We start from the raw sequence: 13636 nt of genomic DNA, 5'->3' as shown, positions 1-13636 counted from the left end.
GGGTATTTAGGTTTCAATGCAATATCATAAATAGTTTTAATTTCAGCGTCAATAAACTGCGGGCTACAGACACGAAAAGCCCTTAGGAACATCCCAGAAAAAACAGAGAATTTAACATTTTGATGGTGATTGGAGTAGTAATGAACAAAAGAGGCAATTTTAGTTGATTTTCGAAAGACTGAAAAGGTGAAATTTCTATCATTTCTAAGGACAGTTACATCAAGAAAATTCAAATTACAATTTCTTTCTTAATCTACAGTAAATTTTACAGAAGGGACTAAATTATTGGGATTATTAAGGAATTCCTGGAGATTTTCGTGAACTGGCCAAATACAGAAGATAGCATCCACATATCTAAACCAAGTAACTTTTTGGGGCAAAATTCTTGTTAAGAGTTTTGTCTCAAAAAATTCCATGTAAATACTATTGCTAAGGACAGGAGATAAGGGATTACCCATAGCCATGTCAAACTTTTGTACAAAAAATCCCCCATTAAAACAAGATTTACTATCTTTGATACATAACCTTATGAGACTAATGAGGTTTGCTGCACTTAAGGGAATGTCATGGCATTCTAATTCCTCCTCCAAATATTCAAGTAAGTCATCTACAGGCACTTTTGTAAATAAAGAGACAACACCAAAACTAACCATATTAAAATCAAAATTCAAATTTAAACTATTCAATTTGTTTATAAAATCAACATTGTTTTTAACATTTGTGTTAGAAATGTTTCCTACCAAAGGAGTAAGAATTTTTACAAGCCATTTAATAAATTATACGTAACTGAGCCCACTGAACTAATGATTGGTCTGATAGGGTTATTGATTTTTTGTGTCTTGACAGTGAACTCCCATTTTAGTGAACAAATTAAATCCATTTTGAAGGGCTTGGACCATTTAATTAAACAGTTTACACCGCAATGCGCCTCCCTACCTTATATGTATGGTTTAGTCAAGACACATAAAATCAATAACCCTATCAGACCAATCATTATTTCAGTGGGCTCAGTTACGTATAATTTATGTAAACGGCTTGATGATGTTGTCTCTTTATTTACAACAGTGCCTGTAGATGACTTACTTGAATATTTGGAGGAGGAATTAGAATGTCATGACATTCCCTTAAGTGTAGCAAACCTCATTAGTCTCATAAGGTTATGTATCAAAGATAGTAAATTTTGTTCTAATGGGGGATTTTTCGTACAAAAGTTTGGCATGGCTATGGGTAATCCCTTATCTCCTGTCCTTAGCAATATTTACATGGAATTTTTTGAGACAAAACTCTTAACAAGAATTTTGCCCCAAAAAGTTACTTGGTTTAGATATGTGGATGATATCTTCTGTATTTGGCCAGTTCACGAAAATCTCCAGGAATTCCTTAATAATCTCAATAATTTAGTCCCTTCTATAAAATTTACTGTAGATTAAGAAAGAAATTGTAATTTGAATTTTCTTGATGTAACTGTCCACAGAAATGATAGAAATTTCACCTTTTCAGTCTTTCAAAAATCAACTAACATTGCCTCTTTTGTTCATTACTACTCCAATCACCATCAAAATGTTAAATTCTCTGTTTTTTCTGGGATGTTCCTAAGGGCTTTACGTGTCTGTAGCCCGCAGTTTATTGACGCTGAAATTAAAACTATTTATGATATTACATTGAAACCTAAATACCCAAGGACTTTTGTAGATGTGGCATGGAAAAGAGCTAAAAATTTTTTTTATTAAACTAATGACAAACTTGAATTTAGTAAGCATAACATTCTAAAATTACCCTATGATGAAAGGTTTTTAGATATTCCTAGAATTTTAAAGCTTTTTAACATAAATGTTGTTTTCAGTAATATTAATGTCAAGAGTTTAGTAATAAAAAATTCTCCTAAAGATCTTCCAGGCTGCATATATGAAATTCCTTGCAAAAAGTATGATAAAGTCTATTACGAACAGACCGGTAAATAAATCTCTTTCACAACGTCTCAAACAGCATCAATATTCTGTGAGAACTGGGCAAATATTGAATGCATTATTCGTACATATGAGAGATTTAGACCATCCTATTAACTGGAGTCAAGCAAGAGCCTTAATCCCATGTAATGACACAGTTAAAAGGAATATTATTGAATCTTGTTTCATCAAGTCAAATAATAGAAATGTTCTACATTTAAGTCTTGGTTTATTTAAACTTGATGCTTTCACAATGAAAAAAGTTGTAGATAAATATAAGCAACAAAATTAATATCAACAGTTTTTACATGTTTTGGACTGTAAAGAAACTTTGTAATTTCGGTTAGGGTCAAATCTGTTTAGGTTTGTGACCGTGTGATATCTGTTAAACCTGGATTATCTCTTTTAATTTTTACCCTTTTGACAATTAACCATCTGGTATTCTTGATCTTGTTTTGTACCTGAGACCTTTCTCTCCAATTGTACTTCATTAGCTCCTTGACAATGTCTGAGTAAAGACAAAAGTGCTTGGATTTCTGACTATCATTTTCCTGTGGGATTCGCTTATTCATAAACATATATACAGTGGTCACCCCCGTATTTGTGGGGATGCATACCAGACCCCCCCCGAGAATAGTTAGAACCTGCGAATAGTGTGATCCTCTATAAAAATGCTGAAAACAACCTATTTTGTTAGTTAAAACTCAAGAAAAACCAACTAAAAATGTTTACACTTGGCTTTTTTAATAGTTTTATTACAAAAAGTGCATTTTATGATGAAATTGATTAAAAATCCAAGAATTTTTGGATATTTCTCATAGAAAAATACCGCAAATTTGCGAATTTTCTGCGAATACTGCGGGGAAACGTTCCCGAGAGAAATCCGCGAATGTGTGAGTCTGCAAATCCGGAGAGCGTGAATACGGGGGTCCAATGTATATATATATATATATATTATATATATATATATATATATATAGATATATATATATATATATATATATATACTATATATAATATATATATGATATATATATATATATCTACAGTACGGTCCCCAATTGGAAATCTCATATTTCGAAACACATACCTTATGGGAATAATTCCATTAGGGTCAAGGCAAACGGCAACTTACCCAGTTAAACTTTTTTAAACTACCCATTTTCAATACTTTCTATGTACTATACTGTAATTTTTTCTAATATGAAATTGTTCTCATGGATATATAAAACATTACAAAGTTTTTAATAACCTGAACAAGTTTTAAATCACCACACAGGATGGCGAAAACTCCCACATATAAACAATGCCACCATTGGATGCAAGTGTACTGTATGATACAGTCATTTCCTTCAAAAAAACCTTTTGGATGGAATTTCCTCTACGTATCCTCTGCCAAAAAACCTTCAAACTCCTCTATCTCATCCTCCGTGAACTCTTCAGGAGGAAGGGAGGCTTTGTGAACCATTTGAGGTTTCCAGGACTAGCGGATCATGCATGTCTTCACTCCCGTTAGGCCTAACAAACTTTACTAGCGCCTGTCTGTTTATTTGTCCGACACGTTCACTATGTAATCGTTTTCATATAAATTTATTCTACAATAAAAAAAAAAGAACTGGCGCCTCAGCGGCGTAGTTGGTATGGTATTAGCGTTCCACCTCGGTGGTCGCTGGTTCGATTCTCGGCCATTCCGTTGAGGAGTGAGAGATGTGTATTTCTGGTGATAGAAGTTCACTCTCGACATAGTTTGGAAGTCACATAAAGCCGTTGGTCCTGTTCCTGAATAACCACAGGTTCCATGCAACGTAAAAGCACCATACAAACAAACAAACAAAAGAACTGATGAAAATTCAAAATTTGATATGAAATTACAATTTCTTAAAAAGAAATGATAAAAATCAAAATTCAACATGAAATGACAGTTTCTTGAAAAGTTTAGATCGAATGCTCTCTCTCTCTCTCTCAAAAATTCAAAATTTGATATGAAATTAAATGTTTTTAAAAAGAAATGATAAAATGATAAAAATTCAAAATTCAACATGAAATGACACTTTCTTGAAAAGTTTAGATCGAACGATTCTCTCTCTCTCTCTCAAACACATCTGTTAATTACTTTTACTGGTCATTTTCATCAAAACCTATTTCAACAATATAAAAAAATATATTATCAAATCTGCATGATGCGGATGATCAGAATACACTTCGCAGATCTGAATAATACGTATGGCAATGATCATTCATACACACTGCGCTATGACGTCACAAATGTGTGAGGTAGGGCCTTCCGTCTTAGCTAATGGCTGAGCAGGAAATCTTTCTCTTGCATTCTCCCTTGGAGGAATAATATTTTTTTCCCCCCAAGCATCCACCCCCCCACCCCTTCTCTCGGATACCAGCAAACCCCCACATCTAAAATACTTGAAAAGACAATGCGATTTGATACGTTTTGCGGCGCGTGACTCGCAGAATTTGAACGGCTTTGCAGTTACAGAAAATCTATTTTTGAGAACTATCGACCGCATGAAAGGGGAATCGCACAATTCGAACACTCATAATTCGGGACTGGACTGTATATTTACAGGCAGTACCTGGTTATTGGTTGGGGTCCTGTTCCTGACAACATGACAATAACCGAATATCGCCGATATTAGTGCCGATCTCTGGTTATTGGCGCAGATATCTAAGGATTGGCGCAGATAAGCAGGTATCAGAGCATATCAGCAATGAAAATTCAGTTATTATCATCACAGTAGAGTCTTATTATATATGAAAAAGGTTCATTTACCTGTTCTTTTTGATACAGAGTCACATCTGATAGGACATGACTAGCTGCAAGACAAGTGTTAATGCGAGATGTGTAGCGATGGCTCGACAGCTGACCAATACGAACTCTTTCAAGACTTTTGAGCGTTCCAAAAGTTATATCTTTTGGTTTAAAGGCCCATTCTCTCAGTTGTGAAACATCTTGCAGATCTTTTTTATTCATCTTGGCTCTCAAAGATTACCTTGCTTTGCCCTACATGATCTGAAATTAAGAAACAGAAAATACATTCACTAAGCTGTTTTTATAAAGATAAAACTAGCCTTATGGGCTCTTGCTGTTGGGCAGCCCATAAACTTAAAAAGTTTTTATAATTACTATGTAATTAATTCTAATAAAAAGAAAATTCTCCTTACATATGTGTAAAAGTATTAAAAATACAACAGAACTCGAAAGCCATAAGAAGAAATTCCATATAAGTTCAAGAGCATGAGAGTCTGAACTTGAGAATAAACTGGATGTCCCCAAAATTCGTGCCCATCAGAATATAATACTCGTAAATAAAAAACAAAACCTTATACTACTTTGACATTTCCAGAAGATTAACAACTTTATTCTACAATTTATTTTTCTTAATTATAACTCCTCTTTTGTTCCATCCATTGTTCACCCGTCTGCCATTTTTCCAGTAACTGCAATCCATGTCAAACAAGCTCAGGATAACTGCTATGCATGGCACCTTGAATCTTTCTTTATAGGGTAACTAGTTAGTGGCAATATTTGAGAAATAGGCTACTGTGATCAAATTTGTATACATTATTGCATACAAGTGGCAAAAAAGGTTGGCATATGTGTCGGTATCTATATACTACTGTATCCATTCACACTTACAACACTAAGTTTTCCCAAGCAGTTAGGATATTTTACAGCTGTGCAAAAATATTACTTAAGAAATTAATAACAGATATAGATTGGTTGGTATTTTAAAATTAATACTATTTTTTTTACACTGTTCAATTATTGCATTTTTTTTCGTATGATGCTGTTTGATCTTGAGTATATTACCAGGACTAATGTGCATGTGTGGTGGTGGCATTATGAAACTTCCAGTCTAGTTTTGACACACTACTATTAGTTAGATATGTAAATTCTTGTTACCACCTCTTTGTCCCAGAAGTTAAGCAACAACATACAGTAGTTTATTTTACGAGTTATTCGGGTTAATTCTAAAATTGGTTTCTAAGGACGCTGTTAATTCTAAAATGTAATTTTTATAATAAAACGTAATTTTATTGCATACTTACCGAACAATTATCATAGCTGTAGGTTCCCTACACAGCAGGCAAAAGATTCAAACTTTCACGGTGACACCGCCATCACTGATGTAGGTGGTGTCATCTCCCGCCACTTGAGAGAGGAACAGGTACAACAGACCAAGTTAGGTAAGTATGCAATAAAATTAAATTTTATTATGAAAATTACATTTTTATTGCAGTGTCTTACCTAACAATTATCACAGCTGATTTCCTACTGCAAGGAGGGGGCTGTGGATGTATTTTAATTCAAAAATATAATAGGATTTTTTATTTTTTGAAACGACAGTTGTCAGCACTAAGTGCTTGTTGTACCTTACTTTGTAAGAGAGTTTCTGCAGGAGAGTACTGCCTTTGGTTGGTGCTCATCTTTCATTGTAGTAGAGGGCTTGGATGTCTGTCCAAAGAGTGCCTATACATAGAGTGGAAAGCCTTTGCAGTTATGGCAGTTCACCGCTGACTTGATAAAGGGGAAGACAAGATGCCACATACAAGCAAACAACAAGTCACCTATACCATATTAAGAACCTATACCCACTGTATTAAAACAACTGACTGGCAAGTACTCCACGTAAGAGTACCTCCAGGTTCCCTTAACACAGCAACCTTGATACAAGGCAAAAATACAGAGAGGAACTCATCCCCTATGTCGTTTCTCTAACACCATGCCAGCTATGGATACAGGAACAAGAGAAATACAGTCTTCAAATACCGTCTCAATCTCTTTAAGGTAATAAGATGCAAACACTGACTTTGACCTCCAAAAGGTACCCTGCAGAATAGCGGACAGCGACAAATTATGTTGGAACACCAGTGAGGCTGCCACTGCTTGGACTTGGTGTGCCTTGACTTTCAAAACGGGATAATCTTCTTCATTGACATGAGAATGTGCTTCGATAATAAGTTCTCTCAAGAAGAAGGAGATCACATTCTTCAAAAGAGGATGAGAGTGATTCTTCACCGAACACCACAGTCGAGAAGATGGTCCTCTTATTTTCTCTGTTCTGTGGAGATAATATCTAAGAGCTCTTACTGGGCATGAGAGCCTTTCCTCTTCCTCTGGACCGAGTATATTGGCCTAATTCTTGAGAGTGAAGGAGCAGGGCCAAGGTCTCAAAGGATTTTCATTCTTGGCTAAAAAAATTCAACATCAAAGAGAGGACTGCATTTCCTTGTGAGAAGCCAACTCTTTTCTCCATAGCATGGAATTCACTAACACATCTTGCCGAATCTAAGGCTATCAAAAATAACATCTTCTTGGTCAGGTTCTTCATTGAAGAAGACCACATTGGGTCAAAAGAGGAACTCGAAAGCCATTTGAGCTGAGCACCACATCAAGGTTCCAAGCTACAGAATCTTTTGGGCATTTAGAAGTTTCAAAAGATTTAATCAGTCCGAGAGGTCACTACAGGCAGTCCCTGGTTGTCAGTGGACTCGGTTAATGGCAATCCGGTTTTATGGCACTTGTCTAGCACCATAAAGTTGGTGATTTATGGTGCCATAATGGGCCGAATTTCGATTATTGGCGCCATAAAGTGCCAATAATAGAGTTAGGGAGCCATAACATACCTAAAGAGGCGCCATTAACTGGTAATCGGCGCCATTAACCCATCAATGACCACAATTAGGTACCTATCAAAGTAATTATTAATTATTTCCTCAGAAATACTTAACTTTAGTCTAAATAACAAGTTTCTGCCATTGAAACCAACATTTTATGTCAACAACATATTACTTTTTGAGTGGCAGGATTTCCTGCCACTGGGCAGTGGAGTTAACATATTTGTACAGAGTTTTATCATTTCATGTATAATAGTCAAATAAAAATAGTAAAGTTCACCCTTTAGATTAACAGGAATTACTTTAAGATCAGTCATTCTAAAATCAAAATTAAATTCAATAATATTAGCAGTTATTATGTGTCGGGGCCCAAAAATTATAAATAACTTACCAATCTCGTTAGTTATCATGCAAGACTATTTGTGAATCTGTAACATTTAAACCAATGATTACAAATTAAGCTCACACCTAATCTATATTGTCCATTGTGTTTGAGATTATGGTTAATTGTGTGTGAGTAAATTATTTATAACTTTTGAGCCCTAACACAAAATAACTGCTAATATTTTTGAATTTTTAGAATGACTGACCATAGAGTAAATCCTGTTAAGCTAAAAGATAAAATTTACTATTCTTATTTGACTTTTATACATGAAATTATAAAACTGCACAAATATGGTAACTTCACTGCCCGGTGGCAGGAAGTCTTGCCATTCAAAAATTAATATGTACATATATAAAATTTTGGTTTCAATGGCAGAAACTTGTTATTTAGACTAAAGTTAAGTATTTCTGAAGAAATAATTCATAATTACTTCGGTAGATAAGGGCACTAATGGCGCTGATAACCAGTTAATGGTGCGTCTTTAGGTACGGTATAGCTCCATAACTATTATCTGCACCTAATGGCGCCCATTACCAAAACTTGGCCATATATATATATATATATATATATATATATATATATATATATATATATATATATATATATATATATATATATATATCATTCGAGCTACAAATGTCCTTTAATATCTAATTCGCTCTACCTCGGAATTGATATATTTTCATATATGTACCGAGGGGGAATTTTTTTAGTTGATAATAATTTCGTACCCCCATGGGATCGAACCACCGTCCAGTTGGACGGGGAACGAAATCAGGATCGGACAGTGACGCTACCGAAACAACGGCTATCATATATATATATATATATATATATATATATATATATATATATATATAAATATATATACAACATTCATTAAATAAAATGGCTTTTTCACTGTTAACCAGCTTCTTTGAAATTGCTTCATATTTTCCAATTATTTTCTTCACTTCACTGTTCAGGTTACTAATGGACACATAATGGGGTTCTTCCATTTACTCCAGTATTTTTACATGCGACAGCTGTTTCATCAACCTATATGTATTGACGTCATCAAGCATACTGACACAAATATGAACCTGCAAGCGTTTTGTGACGTCATGAGGACGGAAAGGTAGTAAAGTTAGTTGCCAGAGACCTAGTTTTAAGTATTTACAAAAGACTATAGTGAAAAATAAAATAAGACAAACAAATAAATATGTTAACAACAGAAGCTATATATAAAAAAAAACAAAAAAAAAACAAATACAATACCACCATATACACTAAAAAGACAGATGCTGGGAGGTGCTTAAATGCTAGAGGAGAATGCCCTGATGCATATAAACGATCTGTGGTAAATGCATACATAAAACGTGCCATAACACACTGTTTGACGTGGAAAGCGACTAACGAAGAAATCAACAGAGTTCAACAGCTACTCAAAAATAACGGCTACCCAGATGACATGATCCAGCAAGTTGTCAAAAAGAGATTAGAGGTTTTCCATAACCCAACCCCAAGGGACAACACAAAAGACAAAGACAAAGAAATAGTGATATACCATCAGATATCATACAACAAACACCACGAAGATAAAAGAAAAGCCATCCTTGGTATACTGCGAAGAGGAACATCAACCCCCCGTAGCGCCATATAACAAAATAACACCAAGAATTTACTGGAAGCCGAATCTTACGGCTTCACTGGTAAGAAAAATAGTACGGCCCCATCGACGGAGAAAGAGGTTGAATCTGATATAGTATTCAAGTTTGTGCTGATGAGCAATGTGAGTCCCCCCAAAAATGTTATATCAGACACACAACCACTACACTGAAATGACGCGTGCAGGCCCATAGAAACCATGGCGCCATTCACCAGCACTTTGTGGATATCCACAATAAAAAACCATCCCAACAAGAACTTTTCACAAACACCAAAATAATACACAAGGAAGGCAATGACAACCATTTATTAATATCAGAAGCAGTCAGCATCGCCATGCAACGCCCCAACCTTAACATCCAACGCGAGGCAGAAAGATCCTTACCCCCGTGTAGGAGGCAGCCCTTCAACCACATGGAACAAGACCACCACACGCGGACAGGAGCGCACACTGACATTCAGTGAATTAAACATATATGTAATTCATATACATTTATGTATAATGTGTATATAATAACTTACTTTCAACTTTTGGATATAACTTCTGTTGTTAACATATTTATTTGTTTGTCTTATTTTATGTTTCACTATAGTCTTTTGTAAATACTTAAAACTAGGTCTCTGGCAACTGTACTACCTTTCCGTCCTCATGACGTCGCAAAACCCAAGCAGGTTCATATGTGTATCAGTACACTTGATAATGTCAATACGTATAGGTTGATGGAACAGCTGTCACGTGTAAAAATACTAGAATAAATGGAAGAACCCCATTATGTGTCCATTAGTAACCTGAACAATGAAGTGAAGAATATAATGAGAAAATATGAAGCAATTTCTAAAAAGCTGGTTAACAGTGAAAAACCCATTCTATTTAAAGAATGTTGTATCCGTGATATATATATATATATATATATATATATATATATATATATATATATATATATATATATATATATATATATACATCAGTAATCAGCAGGGTCCATCAAACACATAAAAAAAGTCCATGGTTTATTACAAAAACGTTTCGCACATATCTCAGTGCATCTTCAGTCTGTAAAATTAAAACATACTCATTAAAAATATAATAAATAACATTAAAAAGTAAATAAAAACATCAAAAAATTGAAAAAACTTAAGAGTTAACTTTTAATTAAAAAACCATCACAAGAATGTGTCAAAAGTAAAAGAGAGACCCGGTGCCTAACAACCTGTTACAGTGGAGAAGGAAGAACGAATGACCAAGACTGCAGACCTACCCAAGACTTCAGTTATGCTAGATATAGAGGAGAAGCAGATACGTTGGAGTTTAAAGACGGAACCAGCTGTTTAGTGTATAAAGACTCAAGGGTGGTGAGGTAGTTACTGTGGCTTGTACCACCAATAATAGAAAAATGTTTCTTATCAACTTGAATCCTGCATATGGACGCATGGTTCCTAATATTAGAGAATTCAGGTTTGCTAATTCTCTGTCCCTTTCTGAAACTATATCCCAGGTGTCTGCAATATCTCATCTGCAACAACCTTCGGCAAGAACCAACAAAAATACCGGGACATCCCGGGCACTTATATTTGTAAATAATGTTGGATCTCATGAAGGTCGGCAGTTTGTCTTTGTGGTTGAAAAATGTGCAAGTCTTAAGAGGATTGATAGGGATAAGATGCATATTAAGGCAGCCAAACTCTAGTTCAATAATGCGTTTCACTTCACTTAAGAAATTATTATCTGAGATAAAAGGGGTGGTAGCGAATAGCTTCTTCTTTTCTACGTTGTAAGAGGGAATTGGCCTAAAAAAATTTTTTTGAAAGCAGTCTGTTAATAATCTTATAAACAAAATTTTCCGGATACGAGTTCTGTGAAAAGAAACTTACTAAAAACTCTATTTCATTGTGAAAAAGTGACCAGCTTGAAGAATAACGGATAGCCCTGTAAACCATATTGTAAATGGAGTTCAATTTAAAATTCTTAAAACATGTACTATAAAAATTATTGGCAAGTCCCGTGTACGATTTTTTCCTGTATACCGACGTGGTAAATTCACCATTATCTCTACTGACTCTAATGTCTAAGAAAGGCAGAGAGTTGTTACTTTCATTTTCATTGAATAACACGAAAGTGTCATCGGCATATCGTTTATAGTATGTGGGCTTACACACATCTGGACAGTTTGTTAAAAAAGTTTCCTCTAAAGAAGACATAAAAATGTTAGCAAAAACAGGTCCCAAAGGGGAACCCATAACAACTCCATCGACCTGCGAGAAAAGTTGACCGTTAAAAACAAACATAGAGTCTTGAAGAGTTGTCTGTTAAAACCATTAAAAGTTATATATCTTCGTAAAAAATTTTTATCTAAAATAATTTTGTAAAGAGAGATTCTACATCAAAACTGGTCATATGTAGATCACCATCCTGTAAAACTATTTGTTCTTGAAACTCATATCCATTTTTTAGTGTGAATTGGTTATAAGCAAAATCGTTAAGTAAAGTAACAAGATATTTAGATATTGAATAAGCTGGACTATTGTACGCTGCCATAATAGGTCTAATGGGAACACCATCCTTGTGTATTTTAGGGAGACCATATAAAATACTAAATGCAGAGCCTGTTACAAATAGTTTTTGGTAGGTGGCTTCGTCTAAAATACCCTCATTTTTCAATTTTCTTAAGAATCTGTTAATTTTATCCTCCCTCTTATAAATTTCTAAAAAAATTAGGTTCACCGAGAGACTGAAATTTGGAGTTATCTGCAAGGATGAGATTAACCTTAACAATATATTCCTGATTATTAAGCAGTACAACACCTTTACCCTTATCAGGTCTGCAAATGATCAGATCTTCACGTTTACCAAGATTCTTAAGTATATTCAGATCCTCTTTTTTTTAAAGAACGGGGTCCATAACACTTTCAACTTCGTATAGGTCTTATGCAGCAAGACAGATAATTTATGTTGTAAGCAACTCGAGTCGTTAACCAGATTCAAACCCTTGAGTCTTTGAAACAGCATTTCAAAAGGAAAGTAAAAATCAGCATACTTAGGACTGTAGGAAGGCAAACAAAAAAATTTTTACGAAGATCATATAACTTTTAATGGTTTTAACAGACGACTCTTCAAGACGCTTCTTGAGCTTGCTGTGCAAGACTCTATGTTTGTTTTTAACGGTCAACTTTTCTCGCAGGTCGATGGAGTTGCTATGGGTTCCCCTTTGGGACCTGTTTTTGCTAACATTTTTATGTCTTCTTTAGAGGAAGCTTTTTTAACAAACTGCCCAGATGTGTGTAAGCCCACATACTATAAACGATATGCCGATGACACTTTCGTGTTATTCAATGAAAATGAAAGTAACAACTCTCTGCCTTTCTTAGACATTAGAGTCAGTAGAGATAATGGTGAATTTACCACGTCGGTATACAGGAAAAAATCGTACACGGGACTTGCCAATAATTTTTATAGTACATGTTTTAAGAATTTTAAATTGAACTCCATTTACAATATGGTTTACAGGGCTATCCGTTATTCTTCAAGCTGGTCACTTTTTCACAATGAAATAGAGTTTTTAGTAAGTTTCTTTTCACAGAACTCGTATCCGGAAAATTTTGTTTATAAGATTATTAACAAACTGCTTTCAAAAAAATTTTTTTAGGCCAATTCCCTCTTACAACGTAGAAAAGAAGAAGCTATTCGCTACCACCCCTTTTATCTCAGATAATAATTTCTTAAGTGAAGTGAAACGCATTATTGAACTAGAGTTTGGCTGCCTTAATATGCATCTTATCCCTATCAATCCTCTTAAGACTTGCACATTTTTCAACCACAAAGACAAACTGCCGACCTTCATGAGATCCAACATTATTTACAAATATAAGTGCCCGGGATGTCCCGGTATTTTTGTTGGTTCTTGCCGAAGGTTGTTGCAGATGAGATATTGCAGTCACCTGGGATATAGTTTCAGAAAGGGACAGAGAATTAGCAAACCTGAATTCTCTAATATTAGGAACCATACGTCCATATGCAGGATTCAAG

The 13636-nt window shown here is 34.7% G+C and overlaps 1 protein-coding gene across 6 annotated transcripts in view; it reads right to left on the bottom strand.

Annotated features, from left to right (window-relative positions):
- The window catches only part of LOC135198629 (DNA excision repair protein ERCC-8-like), a 201661-nt gene that overhangs the window by 107767 nt on the left and 80258 nt on the right, over window positions 1–13636 (bottom strand). For 4 of the 6 annotated variants that reach the window (XM_064226389.1, XM_064226393.1, XM_064226392.1 and 1 more), the window contains exon 2: window positions 4732–4971. The exons of 1 other annotated variant lie outside the window; for it this stretch is intronic. In XM_064226389.1, the coding sequence (XP_064082459.1) occupies window positions 4732–4932 (201 nt within the window). In that variant the 5' untranslated portion in view covers window positions 4933–4971. Of the gene's footprint in view, window positions 1–4731; window positions 4972–6011; window positions 6088–13636 lie in introns of those variants that run through there. One more of the 6 variants, XM_064226391.1, reaches the window with a different exon arrangement.

The sequence above is a fragment of the Macrobrachium nipponense genome, chromosome 22 (assembly GCF_015104395.2).
Source record: "Macrobrachium nipponense isolate FS-2020 chromosome 22, ASM1510439v2, whole genome shotgun sequence".
Lineage (NCBI taxonomy): Eukaryota > Metazoa > Arthropoda > Malacostraca > Decapoda > Palaemonidae > Macrobrachium > Macrobrachium nipponense.
This window is presented reverse-complemented; position numbering and strand designations above follow the sequence as displayed.